The sequence below is a fragment of the Thunnus thynnus genome, chromosome 12 (assembly GCF_963924715.1).
Source record: "Thunnus thynnus chromosome 12, fThuThy2.1, whole genome shotgun sequence".
Taxonomy (NCBI): Eukaryota; Metazoa; Chordata; class Actinopteri; order Scombriformes; family Scombridae; genus Thunnus; species Thunnus thynnus.
In genome coordinates, this window is record NC_089528.1 from 2083338 (window position 1) to 2103357 (window position 20020).

The 20020-nt window shown below is 39.4% G+C and overlaps 2 protein-coding genes and 1 long non-coding RNA gene across 6 annotated transcripts in view; 1 reads left to right on the forward strand and 2 right to left on the reverse strand.

Annotated features, from left to right (window-relative positions):
• Positions 1-546: 546 nt before the first annotated feature.
• Positions 547-6873, reverse strand: atg10 (ATG10 autophagy related 10 homolog (S. cerevisiae)). 2 transcript variants are annotated; one of them, XM_067604811.1, is made up of 7 exons: positions 6794-6873; positions 4071-4177; positions 3809-3952; positions 2304-2487; positions 1478-1575; positions 1282-1379; positions 547-966 (listed from the first exon to the last, which is right to left on the reverse strand). In XM_067604811.1, exons 2-7 carry the CDS (start codon positions 4173-4175, stop codon positions 843-845), a joined length of 753 nt encoding a protein of 250 aa, XP_067460912.1. In that variant the 5' UTR covers positions 4176-4177; positions 6794-6873; the 3' UTR covers positions 547-842. The 2 variants fall into 2 exon arrangements, with proteins under 2 accessions (XP_067460912.1, XP_067460911.1); XM_067604810.1 differs by having other exon boundaries at positions 6656-6851.
• On the forward strand, positions 6454-18624 carry LOC137193585 (uncharacterized). 2 transcript variants are annotated; one of them, XR_010930853.1, is made up of 4 exons: positions 6454-6537; positions 14388-14571; positions 15770-15831; positions 18020-18624. It is a non-coding gene; the product is annotated as an uncharacterized lncRNA (long non-coding RNA). The 2 variants fall into 2 exon arrangements; XR_010930852.1 differs by lacking the exon at positions 18020-18624 and adding an exon at positions 16388-16674.
• Positions 12793-20020, reverse strand: part of LOC137193582 (choline transporter-like protein 5-A) — a 54089-nt gene continuing 46861 nt past the window's right edge. Inside the window, exons 14-22 of one of the 2 annotated variants that reach the window (XM_067604808.1) lie at positions 19890-19977; positions 18246-18514; positions 18001-18095; positions 16947-17050; positions 16684-16757; positions 16369-16439; positions 16125-16213; positions 15768-15852; positions 12793-13269 (exon numbers count right to left, since the gene is read on the reverse strand). In XM_067604808.1, coding sequence (XP_067460909.1) covers positions 13112-13269; positions 15768-15852; positions 16125-16213; positions 16369-16439; positions 16684-16757; positions 16947-17050; positions 18001-18095; positions 18246-18514; positions 19890-19977 — 1033 coding nt within the window. In that variant the 3' untranslated portion in view covers positions 12793-13111. Of the gene's footprint in view, positions 13270-14444; positions 14556-15767; positions 15853-16124; positions 16214-16368; positions 16440-16683; positions 16758-16946; positions 17051-18000; positions 18096-18245; positions 18515-19889; positions 19978-20020 lie in introns of those variants that run through there. The other variant, XM_067604809.1, reaches the window with a different exon arrangement.

Consider the following 20020-nt stretch of genomic DNA (forward strand, 5'->3'; position numbering starts at 1 on the left):
TAGATGCCACTAAATCCTTCACACTGGTCCTTTTGGACGTCACAGGTGTACTCGCTTTTGTTGTATTGAGGTTGTCCTTTGAGGCCTGTATTTTCAATTTAGTCTATCTAACCTGTTTTTAATTACAAATAATATCAAGTACTCTACACTCCACCTTAAATTTATTACAATTATTGTAACAAGATACAATGATACAATTTTGAATCATTTAACAATTTAGTGATATTAGACAGGGTTGTTCTCAGTACAGTATACAGTATAACAAAACTGAATATCTTTATATATCTATATATTATCTAATAATTATTATTGTTATATTATATTATATTATATTATACTATATTATATTATATTATATTATATTATATATTTTCAATTATCTTGTTAAAAGTTCTCTCCTCCGTCTCCCTCATCACTCTTAAGTCCATTCTCAGAATATGTGCACTGGAGGCTTCAAGTTACACATCACAACTGTGTAAGTTGCATAATGGACAACGATTAGCTTCAAACTGTGTAAATACATAGAGTACACATAGCTTCCACAGATGTTGTACAAATAATTTACTCAATGAGATGTCTTCAGTTTACATGATCTGTACAGGATATGCACATTTGGCATTGTGCTGGCATTTAGTGTTTGTTTTGTCCTTTGTATATCCCTGTCATTAAAAACAGATGGTACAAAAGGTAGAGAAAAAGTACTGTAAGTACACACTATGATGCCGAGCATGGCAGCTGGATTGACCTGCAGGGGCCCAGGGTTCTGGGGCTACAATGAGCTTCGGGCCCCTATTGACCCCCACAGTCATGATGATAGAAAGTGAAGCAGAGCAGCTGGAGTCTCAGTCTGGCTTGGAGCTGCCGGGTGAGGTTGCATGATGGAGCTGGATGGAGTACTTCAGAGGAATGTCCAAACCCACCAGAGGACCCACTACACTGAGCCACGTCAACACATAGTTCACTGGCCTGTCCACACACACACACACACACACACACACACACACACACACACACACACACACACACACACAAAGTAATATATATATGACAGGTATCCGACAATACTGTATTGTGTTTGGTTTCCTTATTCACTGAAGCACAAGATACTATATCCTCGTTTTGATTGGTTGTTGCAAGAATGTAGTTGCAAAACTAGTGTTAACTTAATGCAACTGCTCTAAGTTGCGTGAAATTTTTTCAGGCCCTGACAGACAGGAAAACACAAATGAAATTCAGCTACATCATTAGATTTTCGGGGAAGTGAGTGGAACATGATCCTACCTGTGTTGTTCCTGAGCCGCCTGCAGCACAGGCCTCATGAAATCCTCTGTTCTACAGGGGTGGAGCATAAAGAAAGGCTGACCTAGCAGGGGATGCTCCTGACAGACAGACAGACAGATGGACAGAGAGAAGACGTACAGTAAATAAGTTACAGTTCAGGGAGCTCTCAGTCCTGTAACAAAGCTGCAAGTGTTACCTGCTGGGTGATGGTATTCAGAGGACTGTGCTGGAGTCGAAGCCTGAAGTTTGGATGCACAGAGCTCCACACCTCCTCTAAAGACAGGCTCCTCCCCTCTGACAGAGAGACACATGACGAAGATGATGTGACAAAAAAGTCAGACAGAACAGATACAGATACAGTACAGGACATCCTCACATAATACTGGCATGACAGCAGAGCTACCACACCTCCATCCTGCTGCAACAATCTGTTCTTTTCATTAGATACTGATGATAACTTACTCTTTAAAAATGTGTTTCATAGCAGAGGTGGGCCACCTCACATGAGACAAAGACCACTTCCATTAACATTCTAAAACATTAATAACTATTCAAAGAAATAAAACATTAATCTTTTAGAAAAAAAGCAAAGGTGCTATGTCACATAGTGAAAGTGTAGCTATTGTTTAGGCTGTCATCTACTGACTAAATTGATCATAAGGCAAAATATGTCAGAACTTGGATAGATCTTAGATAAAACTCTCGTAAATATACCCTAACCTGAGCCCTATGCTTTCTAGGTAATGTGGTAATGAAGTTACTGTCACAATTTGGATCTGACTTATCTTTGGTCTTATGTCTCCAAACCTCATTCCTCCAGCCAATAAATAACAGCTATATGTTTCTCTGCTTATCCTTGTCTTGTTTTAACTGTTTGTCTGGTCAATCCTCTGCACTGTGTATAACTAACAACTTCTTGTACATACTAACAGCATAAGTGGATTCTGATTCTCCTGCATTCAGCAGCACAAAAGCAGCGACAGAGTAACATGAGTGTGCAGTGACTCTCACATGTAACTAACCGAGAGTGAAGGCTCTGAAATAGAGCACAGGACTGCTGTAGCTGCAGGAGTACAGGATGTGATACTCATATTGAAGCACCTGGCTGCTGCCTGCAGCCACCACACAGACGCCGTTGTCTTCATCATCATCTTCATCTATGTCACCTTTGATGATATCAGCATCACCAGAAGCAGCCAGAGCACACTGTGTAGAGGAGAGACAGTTCACTGTGCATCAGATCTGTCAGTGTTATCTTTGGCTGCTTAGAAGCCTGCAGTTATTCTTCTTCTAGACCCATAAAAGGAAATGGAATGCCTTCATTATTAAAAGGTGTAGAGTAGGGATGTCAACAGTTAACCAGTTACACATGTTGGTCTATAGGTTAATTTGCATACACAGTCCTCTAACGGTTAGACAATGACATGTTCACAACATCAGATATTCTTTTTGAATGGTTAAAGTACCAATGTAACACTGCATTATGGCTTGTTTGTAGCATTAATGTCGCTGGACTAGTGAGTGTCTTAAAGTCTGTTTGTAGTGAGTGTGTTAGAGTCAGTCAGCACTAAAAGTTTTTCATTGGTCCAGTTTATCCTGCAGGAGTTTCTGAACGCTTGTGTAATGTATTTTTCTGCCATGGAGGAAATAAATTCATGACGAGTGCAAACGAGTCCAAAGTGTCTTCCGACATCTGTACTACAGAAATGGAATACGTCAAGATGCCAAATACCACTGTCACAGATGATAAGGAGCTCAAAAAGACAAACAGCAAGTCTTATAAATGTTAACTGCCGGAGAAAATGATTGTGAGTATGTAACTATACTATGATGTAGGTTATATTAATAAAGTAACATTATTTTTCCAAAAACAGTTGTTGAAAAAGGTGGTGGGTGGTCTTATAATAACGGCTTTATATTCAGGCCAAAAAGGTACTAGCACTGTGCTGTACCACATTCAGAACAGGCAGAAAGTGTGATGCGCTCCGGTCCAACGCCATCACCCAATTGGTGTGCCAAATGATTGAGACTGATATGCTGACAATCATTGTGGTAGAGGGCGAGGGATTGAAAGACCTAGTTTTGTACCTCGATCTTGAGTATGTTATGCCATCAACAGCTACTGTGACTAAACACATTGAAAAACACTTTAAGTAGAAGAAGGATGAGCTAAAAGTTCAGCTAACCAGAGCAGACAAGCTAGCTCTGACCACCCACTGCTTGACAGCTCTCACAAAGGAAAGCCACATCACAGCTTTTCTTAAAAATGAACCAGTAAGTTATTGGTTAATGGGTGTTGGTCGGTCGAAAGCAAAATAAACCAAAACTGACATCCCTGGTCTAGAGATCTATGCAGGTCATTCGTTTCATATTTTAATTAAAGGTTTGTTGTAATGTGACTGTTACAAGTGCTGACAAATTTCTGATATTCAGTGTTTTTTGGTCAAGACAGCGCTGGAAAACAAGGCACATGAAATAAGATGGATGTCTGCATGTTATTCTACAAAAAACCCACTCAGTGGTTCACCTGTTCCTTCTCCTGATCAGGCCTGGAGTCACAAGAAGTGTGAGTTTCTGAGTTTGACCTGGATTCTTCCTGGTCCCACTTTGTGCTTGCATCGATGAAGACTGATCTGACAGCAGTCTTCCTCAGGTAGCCCTCCTCTGAACCCTGAATCCAGACCAGATACTCACATCAGTCACTGTTCGACCACAGCAGGCTATCAACTCTGTTTGAATTAATACAAGCGACAGGGTCTGCCAACCATGACCAGTACAGACCTCCTCACCTGGATTGGTTCCCAGCTCCAGCCGTCTCTCAGCTCATCCGACTGCTGCAGGAGGAGCTGACAGCACTGATGGAAGTTCTTCTCATCCAGCAGGCACAAGCTCATCCCTGCACATGAGGCACAGGGGAGAGTAAAAGAGTTAAAGGATACGTTCACAGTGTGTCTTAAAACAACAGTCGTGAGCCCATATGAACACTGAGAGTCACTGAAACACAGAAGCCACAGTCCCTACGCTCTAGAAAAGTTTACCATCCTCCAGCTTGTTTCTCTGATAACTTAAGATCCGGACATGCCATGACTAAAATCCTTCATTCAGTCAAAAGATATAATTGAGAAGGACCAAGATCTAAAAAGTGTATTGTAAAAATGTAGCTTAAAACTGTCAATTTATGACAGCTTCTGGCAGACAACCATGAGCAAAGGAGACACATGAGTAAAGGAGATATGATGCCATTGACAGGCAACCAAATGAAACGGACCTTTTAAAATTATGGATTTCCCTGGGTTTGACCATTGTTGGAAACATTTGGGATAATGTAAATACACAACTCAACAATGCCACCAATAGGCACAATGGTATGGAGGACCACAGGGGACACAGAAATAGTAATAAAGCATTTCTTTAATTAATAATTAATTGTACAAGTAAAAACAGAAATTAATAAATTAGTTCACAAATCAATTAATAAATAAAAAATCCTAAATTACAAAGTAATTCATTATTTGATATTTTAATGGGCAATAAAAAGAAGAATTAAAAAAGAATTTACAAATGAAATAATTATTCATCAATAAATTGTTCAAATTAAAAAGGGATTTTACAAAAACAACTTTAAAATAGTCAGCTTAAGTGCTAGCTAACGCTAGCTCTCCTGAATCTGCTGGTTGGTCTCAGTAACTTACAGAAGAAACAGTAACATGATGTCAAATATCAGCATCATAACTCTCTGGAAGGCCACGGAGTGTTTGCAAAGTGCTGGGAGCAACAAGTGCAAATCTACAAGCTGCTGCCGAAACAACACAATCCTGAAATGTGTTCATGCTTATTAAACTGTTGACAGACATCTCATGATAGCCAGATATTAAAGTTAGCTGAGTAATGTGAAGTCACACAAGGGCAATGCTAACAGCTGGGCTAACTCATCTTTACTGAGGTAACGGTGTGTGATGTCTTGGCAACAACGTAGCCAGCCCACATTTGTTAGAATAAAGCCTGAGTATCACTACAAACAATCAAACCACGGACAATATGTGAAAGCTTGTACTGACAAGACTCAACAGAGCTTTTATTACAAAAGCCAGGAGCCACTCATGGGAGGGGGAGCTTCCGGGGGAGACTGATTTGCTTTGTTTTAACAGCGCAGGCACCAAAAGTGTCACAGAAATTCTAAATGGAGAGGCTAAATGACTCAGCAACTCCAATAGCGAATAGGAAAAAGGAAAAGCAGCAGGGAAATGGAAATGCAAATGAGAAATGGAAATGCCCTTTTAAATGCCTGATTAAAATCTGTATTCTTAATTCAGTTTTTGAATTCAGTTCTTTATTTCTCTTTTTAAAACTGTATTTTCAAATAGATTTTGAAATTCCATTTTTTATTTAGGAATTCATTAATGTATTTCTAAATGATGTACTTACTTAATATTTGTCAGTTATTTTTGTAAATCCCTTTTTAATTAAAAAAAATATTGATGGCTAATTATTTCATTTGTAAATGATTTTTATTTATTTATGGATTAATTAATTAATTGATTTGTAAATGTATTAGTTTCTGTTTTTAATTGCACAATTAGTTATTAATTAAAGAAATGCTTCATTAATATTTCCATGACCCTTGTGGTCCTCCATAGAACAGAGAGCACTTACTACTTAACCAACCTGGATTTGGAACATAAAGAAATCTAAATGGCACTTGTACCACACATTGAAACTTATAACACCAGTACAAACTAGAGGTGTGGAGGAGTTTTAATGATGTGAGTGTTTACCAGACGGGCAGGGGTGAACAAAAAGATGCTACTGAGTTGTATTGTGGGATATGTAGGATCTTCTGTTTTTGAAGCTTGATTCATACTAGGGACTATAAAAGTCAGGATATCTCCGGGACCATCTTTTTGTGAGCCCACAAGTGTGATACTAAATTAGTGTGGCACCCTTTCAAGTATAAAAAGTAAAAGTACACCTGTTTGGTACTGGGACTGTCTCTTCCACTGCGTCGAGACCATAGAAGGTATATAAAGTCTATGGTCGACGCAGTTCCGGATGGCTCCCATAAATCTCACCTTCGTGTCGTTTGACAAGGTAAGGTTTAGTAAGGTAAGGTGTATCAGACTACCTACTGTCAGGTAGCAGTAGGTGTTTTTATCCTTTAAGCCTCACGGGGCAGTAATGAGCACATCACGGGTTGACGCATCAGAACGAGGCGAAGAAGACGCCGCACTCAAACTTATTTGATATGTCAACACAATGGTAAGATTTATGCTTTAACTTAGGTGTTTTCAAGCAGTATATTTCATTTTTACAGGAGAAAATACTTTAAGGACAATGTGGTTGGTTTGACAAATGTAAGCCTGGGTAAACTGCTCACCTCCGACAAAGAGCAGCACACAGACAGGAGGTTCCTTGTTAAACGAAGCCCGTTAGACACACGAAATACGGAGAAAATACATCGGAAACTAATACTGTAGTTCGCTCTTCTGTCCTACAACACAAGCATATAACTTACGGCTTAACAGCTGGTACTGAAGGAGCAGTGGGTAGCAAGCAGCTGACTGAAAGCTAATGTTTCTCTTCCGGGTCGCGAGATCACGTGACTACAGGCGTCAGTTTTTGAAATTATTATATTTTCCTGTTAAACAACAAATGAATACCGGAAGGCTTTAAACTGTCAAACCTGCCCAAATGCCAAGGAAACGCTTTCATTATGTGTATTTTAATAAAATATGGTTTGTGTCCTTCGACAGTCTGCTGTTTGTCTTTATAACCACTAGATGGCAGCAAATAACACGTTAGAGCTGCAGTGGCAGCATCACAGCAACACTAGACTGTATGAGAAATAACATTAATATGGGTGATTTATTCTCCAGTATTCGACATTTCCTTCCACTGTAAACCAAGCTGCTGCTACAGGCATCATTAACATATTACAGCTGCAATATATCACATAGTCTCCACATGTTGGAGATATTTGTTGGGAGTTTGGCTATTGCTGCATACGTTTTTTTTTTGTTTGTTTTGTTTTTTGTTTGTTTTTTAATTATTTCGACCACATTCTATATTCAGAAGATCAAAATCTGTGGAAAAAAGCCAAACAATATATTTCTTAACAAAAAAGCTGTTTAAAACATATAACTTTTGTAAGCTTTACAACATATTATTTCTTTTTGTTTTATTACAGCCTTTAGTCCCAATGGCAAGTTTATAGACACAAGTTGTATACATAAGGTGCTGTTTACTTGCTATATACTTGTCCCAATAGAGCATATATATATCTTTATATATATCACACAATCTGTTTTCATCACTTCCTATTGTTGTGCGAAGTGGAACATTACACCCTCTGTCATGACAATCTTAATATTGTGTAGTGTTGATGCTCCCTTATTTTCTGGTCTTGTGGTGCAAGTTATGTTATGTTTGCAAATCACAAGCAGATGATTTCTCCTTATGTGTGTGATGCAGTAGGATTTAAAGATTAGCAAGGATTTTAAAATCTGTGAACTAAGTCTGGAATAAGGTTTTATTTCAATAAAGTTTGTGTTTTAGGTTAGTTGGGATGGTCAATAAGTTGGTATAAGTGGCCAGTGAAAAGTTTTTTAGTTCAATAAATACAGTAGATAAAGCATTTTAAGGGTTTATCGCCTGATGCTTGAGTCTATGAAAAAAGTGACATACTGTAAGTGCAACCAATTAGGCGAATTTAAGTCATTTATGTTTATGAGTTGTTGTGACTTCCTGCATGTACCAAGTGGTGACCTGGATTTGTTTGCAAGCAGAGCTACATTATCAGATGTTAATTCACTGTTTGCTCACTGCTGATTAAGCTACACCACTGATGATATCCTGATCCTTATAAAGTTAACTCTAAAATAAGAGTTAAATATTAATGGTGCTGGTTGAAATGTTGGGAGAAGAGAGAGAGTCTCACCCCACCTCCCCCACCCCCTCTCCCTCCCCCCTCCTTTTTTATCTCTCTCAACCCTACCGGACAAGGCAGATGGCCGCCCACCTTGAGGTTATTACCCGTTAAAGGGGAGTTTTTCCTTACTACTGTCGCCAAGTGTTTGATCATGGGGGATTTGTTGGGTCTCTGTAAATTAAAGAGTACAGTCTAGACCTGCTCTATGTGAAAAGCACCCTAAGATTACTTTTTGTTGTGATTTGGCGCTATATAAACAAAAATTGATTGATTTAATTGATTGATAGAGAGAGAGAGAGAGAGAGAGAGAGAGAGAGAGAGAGAGATAGAGAGAGAGAGAAAAGGATATGATGTGAGTTTTCAAGAAAAAGAAAGACCGTGTGGAATTGCAAGATGTGTGAGGTGACATGGTGTCAGAATTGATGGACTGAATGCTGAACGGAGATGGTTTTGGACCAACGGAGCCTTTGTAAGGAGCCTGTATGAGCTAGCTCAGCATTGTGAGTTTGCAATAAACAAGGATGAGCAAATAAGGGATAGAGTAGTCATTGACATTCAAGATAACAAAGTCTCTCAAAAACTACAGCTTGAGCCTGAGCTTCAGTGACTCTACTAAGACACAAGATGCAGCAACAGGGAAAAGGATCAATAATGGACACAAGTGGCAGAACAAACAAAAACATGGTGAGTCGAAACAGAACACATGTTCACGGTGCAAAAGAATGCATGAAAAAAGTGAACTCTGCCCATGATGCAACAAAAGATGCAGAAATTGTAAAAAAACGGGGCACTTTGAGGCTGCATGCAAAACTAAAATGTTGAAAGAGGTAATGGTAGTGGCACCTTGAGAGACAATTTTCCTTGGGACTTTGATAGAGACAGAAACTACTGTGATAGAGCAATCTGATTCAGATGAAGAGCGATGAGTGACACTACCGGTAAGTGGCAGTCCATTCGAGTTCAAAATAGATACCAGGGCTAACATCACCATAATTTCTCAATGTACACACAATAGATAGCCACAAAGCCCCTGGCTGATAAGAACCAGATGCAGTGCCACCAGCCCAGGCAGTGACAAAAATATGCATACTGACAGTCATGAAGGGGCCGTTCACACAGAACCTACTAGGGAGGTGTGTTGCCAAGAGAATGGGCCTTGTAATGAGAATTGATGCAGTCAACACAGAGGTGTTCAGCAACATATATGGGGATGTAGGGATACTGAACTGTGAACCAGTCAAAACTGAGCTAAAGCCAGATGCTGAGCCTTTTGGTATGGCAACACCCTGGAGGACATTACTCCAAAGTTAACTGGTACCACTGTGCATTGCTTCTGGCAGATTCCTCTTGACCCCAGTAGCCAGAAGTTCATGACGTCAATGGTCAGGTTTTGCTTTTGACGCCTGCTGTTTGGGATCTCTTCAGCTCCAGAAATTTTCCAGAGACCGATGATCTGCTCAAGGATCACAAGGGAGTCGTTGTGATGGAGGACATCCTGATGTTTGGGTGGAGTGAGGAGGAACACAACTTACATTTGAATGCAGTCTTAAGGACCATCAAGCAGTATGGTTTGAAAATTAACAAAGCAAAGTGCCACTTTGGCAAGTCTGAGATACACTACTTTGGATACATAATCAGTGCAGGGACATAAAACCTGACACAAACAAAGTGAGGGCAATCACAGAGTTGCCAAGTCCGACTAATGTCAGGGAGCTACGCCAAATACACTCATCAACCACCTGGGGAAGTTCTTAAAGGGGCTCTCCAAGACCAACCACTACAAAAAGCCAAAGCTATGCTCTAAACAGCACCAGCACTTGCCGACTATAACCCCAACTGCCGAACCGTTGTCAGTGCAGATGCAAGCAGCTACGGCTTGGGAACCACACTAATGCTCATGCACTCTTACAGAGACAGAGAAACAAAACTCACAGATAGAGAAGGAGTTTGCTACTTGGCAGCAGTGTGGTCCTGTGAACGGTTTGCACACTTCATACAAGGAATGGACAGTTTCTGCCTCCAAACAGTTCACAAACTGTTAGTACTGCTGATCAGGATATGAAAAAAAGAAAGATTTCTGTTTATTTGAAATGCACTCTTAGTTTATTCTGTTTGGGTTAAGATAAATTAAAAAAAAGACCATGTGGAATTGCAAGACGTGTGAGGTGATTAACATGACAGTAACATTTAAAAAGACATTTTGAGCAGAATATATGATAGAGACCACCAATAGCTTTGGTAGTTTTAAGAAAGTAATAGCAGGAACTATTTTGATTTATACAACACAAGAAATATGTATATGTGTACTGACTCAACACATCACATCACAAATATTGTTGAAAAAGCTCAGACAATTTCCCAAGGATTTAAAAGTTGATTTTCTGAGTTGTTGAATTTCTGTTGCTGTTGTAGATACTCCAGCTCTGTAGCGAATTAAACTGTGGGACAATGGTGATCAATTACCGCTTCATTTAAAGCTGCGGTAGGCAGTGCTGCACTGCAGTGAGATGGAGGTGAAGGTAACTTGGTATTAAGTAAAATGATATCAGTAAATCACTTAACTGGAAGTGGTGGATTCAGCCACCTCACGTATCAGTCTCTCAGTTTTCTCTGGACAGAGTGCTCTTTAATTCTTCTTTAATGAAAAATGGGAACTCCAATACCCTGAAATGCTGGAATGTGATGTCAGTAAAACAAACATCACATTCCTCTTGTCCTCCATAGTCTTTTTTTGTCAAACCCGGTTGGTCTAAGATGCTTTATTACAACTAGTACGCCCAGAGAATAGGAGAAGATTTAATCTTGACTAGCTTTGCTTTCTCTGGAAGTGTTTCCTTACCACAGTTTGATATGTTTCATTTTTAGATAAGCGTTCCCAGAATTAGATGATGAACTCTTCTCTGTTCTCACACTGATGATGTCAGAGGGCTGTGATTGGTTGATTGCAATGTTGATCCAGGAACACGTCCTACTTGGCTAAATCATGTTGTGCCAGCTCTTAGACAGGGCCACCTCCCAAGCACCTGAAGTACCTCACTAAAGCTACGGTAAAAATGCATCCTTTCAATAAAGTGTATGAACTAATCTTGCCATTAGTGTTCAAGTGAAGCTAACAAGTTTGCTAACTTACAGTTTGACAAGTTTGTAAGCTGCATTTCCCCTCTTCAATAACTTTGTAGTGGACAAAATGGTGTGCAATGGTGAAAGAAATGCCAGGGGAAAGTGATAGGTACAGTAAGGAGAAATTCCAGGAGCCACAGTGACTTGCTAGCTCTTGGCCAGCCAAACCAAATAGCAAATTAGATGTTAGCTCAGCACCAACAGCAGCTCCCCATCTGCTTTGTGGTGTGCCTGCCTCAGTGAATTGTTGCAGTATTTGTAGTTATCCTCCATAGCTGAGGTAATTCTATTCCTGGAAAGGTTGTCATGCAGTGAAACCCTGCTGTATTGGCCGGGAATTGAACCTGGGCTTCCTGCGTGGCAGGCGAGAATTCTACCATTGAGCCATCGATGACAGGGGGAACTATGCAAGGATGAAGACAGTTGGACAGTTTCTAGTCTATATACTTCAAAGCTCAAAGCAGAGGTGCAGCCTGTGACATAATCTGTTGTGTTTACTATGGACAGAGACTTTTGTTCCCTGACTTCAGCTTCTTAGACAGAGCCTCCTCCCAAGTACCTGAAGTACCTCACTAAAGCTACGGTACAAATGCATCCTTTCAATAAAGTGTATGAACTAATCTTGCCATTAGTGTTCAAACGAAGCTATGCAATGCAGCAAGGTTTCGCTGTCCCTTGCATGACAGCAGAACCTTTCCAGGAATAGCATTTTCTCATCTATGGAGCTACAAAAGCCGTGACAATTCATTGAAGTGGTCACACCACAATGCAGTTGGGGAACTGCTGTTGGTGCTGAGCTAACATCTAAGTCGCTATCTGACCCGGCTGGGTGCTAGCAAGTCACTGTGGCCCTTGGACCTCCTCCCTACTGCACACCTTTTTGTCCACTAGAAAGTTATTGAAGAGTGTAGAGAATGAATTGAGAAAGTTTAACCTCTATTCCCATTTCTCACGTGCGGGAATTTTGTATGTATGTTCAAGACAGTGCAGGATGTCTCAGGCACGTTTTGAATGGGTTCATCCAATCAACTTCAGCTCAGCTCAGAAGTGTGGTCTCCAGATATTCTGCGCGAGGTGTTTAGGGACCATTGGTAAATTGTAGTGTCTGCCAATGGCCTGCCTGTGAGGCATTTAGGGAACGTTGATAATTATAGCGTCTACTGATAGCCTGCATTTGAGGCGTTTAGGGGACAGGCACTGTTCTATCTAGGTATTGAGAAATCGGCCCATTCTGTACAGGCACAATTTGAACAGGCACTGCTTTGGATACATAAGGGTTTCATTTTTCATTTTAAGACACCCAAATGATGTCAGTGAAATATCTCAACAAATTAATGCCATGAAATTCTTGTTCATGTTCCCCAGAGGATGAAGCTTCATGACTGGTGACTTGTATCCTGAAAAACCAGAAGGAGAGTCTTAAATTGTTTGCAGAATATGGGCTCCACACGAAAGGAAATACCACACAGTTTGAATGGATTTTATTTATTTTGTACAAAACTCATACAATAGGCTTGAACCACTCACACATGTATTTAGTTTGTGTCAAAAAGAAGAGTCTAAATATTAGGAAAAACAAATCAGTTGTTAAAGTGGGCTCTTGCGAGGCTCTTGCATGGCAACAAACATCAGTTTAAACCCAATGATTATATTTATACTGCTGCAGTTGGATAAATCATTTAAACCATGATAGTTTGTACTAGTATTTCAAAATGGAGAGTGTCAACTTTTACAATGACCCAAAAAACAAGTTGTTTCAGTAAATACACTGGATATCTACATTGCTTACGTTCTATGATAAAAATAATTAAAGCCTCTTGGTTTTTCCTTATGTTTTTTTCTATGAATGCCTTTCCTTAGATGTCTACAAATGGTCCTCCTGAGGGAGCTGGTCATGTGATAAGGACGGGCCAATGAGCCGTTATTCATCTCCTGGTCGAGCACTGTATAAGGACACACACGCACACACATTTCCATGCATTATTTGTGACAACATACCTTTCTCTGAAGCAGACTTAAACCTTGACCTTAAATATTCAGCGACTCACATATGAATATTTAAGGTACAAATGTACAAATGTCCTTATACTGTACACTAGTTAAATAATGAAATCATATCTGAGTAGTTTCCCCCTTTATATCCAAATATTGTGAGGGGAAAAAAATGTATTGCTTGGACACATGCGCCTTATGATGTATCTAAAATTACTAACAGAAACATAAATACGTGTGTCATCAGTATGGGTGGCTGTGGAATTGTTTTGTGAGGCATATAAGCAAAGCTCTTTGTGTCCTGGATTTCTTGTTCTCAGATGAATCCATTAGTGTAGATCAAGACTCATTTCCACTGTAACTCATTTTCACATTCTTTGAAGTTTTTGCAAAACACGTTTTCAACATTCAGCCAAAACACAAATCACATAAAAGGTATATTCAAAAGTTCTAAAGAGGTTTTCCAAAATTATTACAAAAATGGTCTTCTCATGTATTTATTTTAGAGTTTAAATATTACTTCTTACTTCTTAGGACCCTGCATGTCAGACCAACAATTGCACTCAGAAACACTGTGTTAGTGCTGCAGGGTGCCACTGCAGAGGCCTTCAGCAGTAAAAACACTGCCAAAAAACTTCTCCCAGTATCACAGCTCCTTACATTGTTTTACTGTAGCGCTATTGAAAGTCTGAATGTGGTCTTAGAGTCACTAAATAACAGACAGCATCAGTGATGATAGTAGAAAAACCAGAGTAGAGAGAAAACAAGCAGGCAAAGTTGAAAGCATGCAAATCATAGAAGATCTCATTGTTAACCCTGTATGGCACACATGTACAGTCATGTTTTCATGGCTGAGTAAGAAAGTTCACAGTGTCAAGTTAAACGAGTTCCATGTCAGTGTAGATCCAGCGTGTAGAGGTAAAAGCTAGTAGTAAAATGTAGTGAATTGTTTTAGCCGTAGGAGAGCAGTGGGAACAGCAAAGAGAAATGTCTTTTTTTGCCTCAGCAGATCAAGAGTTCAGGGGAGTGTAAACTGCTTGTGTCCTGTTTCTTTCTGTCCTGTCTCTAGGAGTTGGCCAGACAATGTCTGTCCAGGCATGTTACAGAATGATACAGACTGACCAAGCTGGAGTCTTTCAGCGTGAAACTGAGCTGGATTTTCCCAGAATTCTGTGCAGCTCTGGGGACATGAGGAAAGGTTTTTCTGAGCTGCCATCATTCCTCTCCAAGTCGTCACCTGGTTGGTTCATGAAGTAAGTGGGAGGATTGTGGAGAAGTATGGGAGGGAAAGGCAGGTATGGATGGATGATGAATGATAAATGGGTGAAAAGTAGAAGAGCAGGGATAGCAGGGAGATTATAAATGAAGAGACAAAAGAAGAGGTTAGTAAGAGTGCTGTTAAATAGCAATGTGCAGAAGATTTAAACTTCATATGATTACACATATGCGCAGGAGTAATTTCCACCGGGGATGGGGGGACATGTCTCCCTCACTTTTCAAAAACACATTTTTCTCCCCCTAACCTTTATCTACCTTCAGGTTGATGGAAAATCTCCAAACATTGTCCTGTTACTGCCCTGTCACCAACATTCAGATAAGAGAAGATCTGAGTTGATAAAGATGATGACACACTCAGTTATTATGCCACGTTCATGCCATATAGAAGATATCATTATTTCATGTTTCCAACTTATAAATAGCTTTCACATCAACATCCAAGTTGTAAGTATGACTGGGAAAATCTGATTTTCCTGAAAGCTCTGATATGTCGACTTGTTTCTTAATAGCATAAAAGTGCCTGAGAACCAAACAAACATGGACACCTCACATCAGCCAAAGACTGATGTTAAAGGTGTTATAAAGTCAATGCACAGTGTGTCAGTCTTTACATAACCAACTCTGTAATCATACATCATTATGATGATGTTAAAGCTCAGAAATCATGACATGGGAATCTTTCCATCTCTAACATCACATATGACATTAAAGGGAAAATTCACTGTGAATATAATGATTTCTTAAAACTAGGTCACCTGTGTAGTAGAAACGTGCAATTATTTTTTGAAATTGGTGCCCTATGACTAGAGAAGACTGAAAAAAAGGCTTTAGTTTGCCCATACCGCTCTAAGGGGAACAACCAGAATGCACTGCACACATCCTGTCCAATCATCTACTGCCGGTGTGTTTACAGAACACAGGTGGTGAGTACAGAGACAAAGTTTCAGAGACAAAATTAGTAAGCAGCGTTATATCTCTTTACTGAGACTTATTTTCATCTACAAAATGTTTTTTCTCATTGAGTCTGGTTATATTATAGTAGAGGGGTTTGTCAGTATGGATCTGTTTTGTCAGGAAGGTTTGGACAGATTTGGACAGTGTGATTTGGTCCTTTCTGTCACCACTACTGCCAGCTGGATGTAATGTTTTGTGATGACAGTGTTGTACTTACAGAAGCAGAGGAAGAGCGTGTCAACACACATGGCATAGACGCTGAAGAAACCATGAGCAATCAGGTAGGCACCGATCACGACTGTCTGATGTGAAAAACACAACTATTAGAAAAACCACTGAAGACGCTGCTTTGAAACCCTCTCTGATTACAGATTACATAGAACTGGTGTCAGTTGTTTTAGTAAAAGTAAAATAGGTCATGGGATTACTAAATCAAAAGATCATTTTGAACCCTTATTGGTTTTAACATGCCTCTAAAAGTAAAAAAATGTTAATTAAAGTTAAAATGTTTAGAAACATTGTTTTTCTATGTCCAGTGTTGTAAGTAGTGTTTGTGTGTGATTGTGACTCAGACCAGTAGGGGGATCCAATAGTAGTTGAGATTGGGCACTTCCTCCTGGATAACAGGAATTTCCCTTGTGAAGAAGAGGAATGCTACCACACCTGAAACACACGCACACACACACACACACACACAGACAGACTGTTTTACATTTTGCTGCACCAGTAGTCACCACTCAAAAATATACTGCTTGTGAGAAATCACACCAGTATCTGTATAAATGTAAGATATGTGTACAGTGGCCTTGGTGACTTACCGACTCCTCCTGCTATCAGCACTTTACCCAGAAACAACAGAAAGTCAGTCACTCTGTCAAGAACTGCAACCCTGCAGAGGACAGACAGAGATGACACCTCAGACCTGCCCCTCTATAGAAGGCCTCAAGAGACACCCAACCAGTTAGGATGTAGATGGATGTCATCACACAAAACCTGTATACAGTGGCAGCTGCTAATTACTTAATTGTGTGAGCAAAATAATAGTTAAGCTCCAAAACTGGCCATGTCTGGATCATTGTGTGCTCCAAATAAAGATATTTAAAACAAAGAAAGAAGGATGAACTTGTCCGTACCTGACCATATTCCTCATCAGCAAGAAGAAGGCTTCTCTGGCTGAAGTACAAAAGTTCTTCCCATAGATCGCCACCTGGTGGAGAAGAGACAAGCATACATAGCTATCATGACACTGTGCCTGTGGTGTCAACTAAAAGTTTGAAATTTATATTGGAAGATAACTTTAGTTTTAATATAGATGGGGTTTTTTTTGACCAAATGAACACTGAATCTGATGTTTATGCAAAGTAGTATTTATGCATGGTTACTTTAATCAACTCACCATGATGTAAGCATTTCGGTTCATGTATCGTATGAATTTCTCCAAACACCAGAAACAGCATTTCAGACAACACATTATGAATCTGGACAGGCTGTTGTCCAAACCTAGACAGACACATACAGGATCAATGCAGGGGTAATAACTGTAGCAGTAGAAGGAAAACAGTGTTAGTGTCCGACTCGCCTCCTGTTTGGGAACAAAAATAATACCATATACCAATACCCAATACTGTAAATAATTCAATTTTAGTGTGAAGACTTGGTTTAAAGTTAGAGCAAGGTTAGGGTTTGGATGAGAAAGTGTGATCAAAGTTTTGACTGGTACTGTAAGTCAATGTAGTGTCCTCTAGTGATGGAGGAGCTCCATCAGAGCTGTCGAGACATTTTTATTTCAAGCTAAAAGTCTGAACCCTTTCCTCTGGAGAGTTTCCTTTGTTTAGAATTACAGATTTCATAAGGGTGAAGATTTTAGTTCTTCAGATACACCTGTGCTTCTTTTCTTCTCCCTCCAAAATAAGAAACCGGCTGGAGAGCTCAGGATTCTTCCTGATAAGAGTTACTTTATTACAGTTGTGTGTAACAGCTGACCTGTTGGATGTGTAGAGAAAAAAAAAACACAGGGCATGAATTAACTTTAGATTCTGATCAATTCTGTCGGCTGTCAGAGGTTTAAATAATTAATGAATAATTCATTTATGGCACGTGTGTAAATGTGCACATCACCTCTCTTAATTTGGTGACTCCTTATTGTCTCTGCTGCTGTGTGGTCGCTGTTGCATTTTTAATAATCAAGAGGATGGATTGTTATGGTCATGTATCAGTATGTTTTTAATGTTTAATGTAACTACAGACTGTTTATCACAGTGCAGACAAGCTGCTGTATTCAGTCTTTGTGACAAGATTTGATGTGGAATCAAACCTCCTTTTGAATTAATCAATAAATAAACAGGAAACAGACCATCAACCTCCTGATCGGAAATATTCAGTCAGACATGCACTTGAAGTACGTGCCTGTGGTATTTGTGTTTGTGTGTGTGTGTGTATGTGTGTAAAACCTCTTAGTTTCTGTTCCAGGTACTCCAGTATGATCCGGACAAGTTGGACAATAGAGAGAATGAGAGCCCCAAATGCCAAAGATCCTGTATGATACCTGGAGACAACACAGTAAAGGTTGCTATTACTGGTTGTGTATGAGAAGAAAAAAACATAATAATTTTCAGGTGAAAGATGACCAATTTTAAAAGTGTGCATAATTGCTCAAAGTAATGATCCCGGCTTGGTTTTGTGACGGTGTTCTGACCTGATTGCCCTGCTGAAGGATGAGAACAGTGGACATGGGGGGATATCCTGAGGCTTCCTCTTGGCCCAGTAGTAGCTAGAAAATGTCCCAGCCAGAGTGCACTGTTCCAGGGCCAAGCTGAAGTTGACCAGCCAGAGAAAGATGAGCAAGTTGGACAGCTGCAGCAGGAAGAGGTAACGGTGGTAGGACGTCTCGCCACCGTAGAACGCAAACAGACACTGAGAACCCAGACAGGACTCTGCTTTGGAGATGTTGCTTCTGTTGAATGTCTGAGAGGTGTGTGAGGGAAAGAACAGAGGAGAGTGGTGTTATTGTGAAGGTGTGTGTAATATGAGTGTTGTGTGCGTTTGTAATAAATGCGTGACATATGAGTTTAAAAGTATGTAGGTTATGTCTTATGCAAAAAAATGTAATTGTTGTTTTGTGTGTTTTATGAATGTACATTTACACATTAAGTTTAAAAAGAAAGTGTTTGTAGCATTAATGGTATTGTAGAACAATAGCTTTACAAAGAATTTCAATTCATTTATTTTATTTTGCAAATAAAACAACAATGTGAAAAGTACCAGAGGTGAAACAAAAGCTCTCGTAAAGAGGTGATAGAGCACTACTGGGAACATTTTAACCAATGCAATCATATTCTTCTAATGAAGGATGAATTGTTGGTCACAAAGAGTGAGTCACATCTCTGGCATCACAAGAATACTCTGAAATATGATTTAGTCTGTAATAATCAGTACATCTGAACAGATTCTTCCATCTGATCACATTCATCTGTGGATAGACAATTAGCACTTCATTATTTAAATAACTGGCTGATTTTTTTATTAAATCAGCTAATTGATTGGTTGAAGAAATTCTATAACTATTACTCAACTAAGAATTTGTTTATTCGACAACGTGTATGTGTCAATGTGTATTCTGTCCATAAGTGTTAAAAAAAAGTATTAAGGGGTCAGTATGTTTCAAACAAATTGCCTGTCAGATCTTCTGACAGCAGCTGAAACCACCACACGTTTCCAACACCAGGCTGCGCACAACCAATATGCATATCTTTCTGAAACAGTCACGATTACACAGTGATTGTTCAGGTGTGTGGCTGTTCTGAACACACTTTTGCCTTCAGACATGTTTGGGTGACACTTGGTACAGACTAATGCGCTCTGTCTGTGTCCAGCTGTCTCTCTATGGTGAACTCATTTAATGCTGTTTAGCGGACACTGCAGGAGTGGACTCAAGTTTGGACATCTATGAATATTATATTCATGAATATATAATCATGGATAGATGCCTTTGTTATATGATATTTACCCAAAATATACAGCAATTTACCATCAGAAACGTTAAAGTTTATGACACCAAATGTTGCTCAATTGTATTTACTACGACTGAGGATGGAAATGCATCTAAAATACAAATTGCATGAGCTGAAAAACACTATTTTTAGCTGCGTTTCTCTCATTACATCACTGCAAAACTGCTGCAGCCTTTAGCAAATATTTACAAATGCAGTGTGACTGTTCTCCTCAGAAATAGCCCTAAACCTCAGTCAGTATACTCAAACTAAATTAATTTTAAATTAATTAAGTTTTACTTGATATTAAAAATTAAGAGAAATAAAGAAATGAAAATGATATACTGTACCTCCGGGTTGCAAGTACTGTTGGCATAGGGACAGCTCACATCAGGAGACATCACTTTGTAGACAGCTTCACCTGAGGATGCTAGATAACTGGTTTAAGTGCTAGTTAAAGAAAAGAAAATCAATTTTCTAT

Excerpts from the sequence above, each read along its gene's own strand:
- atg10 (XM_067604811.1), bottom strand. The coding sequence starts at position 4,175 with ATGAGCTTGTGCCTGCTGGATGAGAAGAACTTCCATCAGTGCTGTCAG. Across the intron at positions 2,488-3,808 it reads CTGATCAGGAGAAGGAACAG|TGTGCTCTGGCTGCTTCTGG; the intron begins GTGAACCACTGA and ends TCCTCTACACAG. Across the intron at positions 1,576-2,303 it reads TTTCAGAGCCTTCACTCTCG|AGGGGAGGAGCCTGTCTTTA; the intron begins GTTAGTTACATG and ends TCTCTCTGTCAG.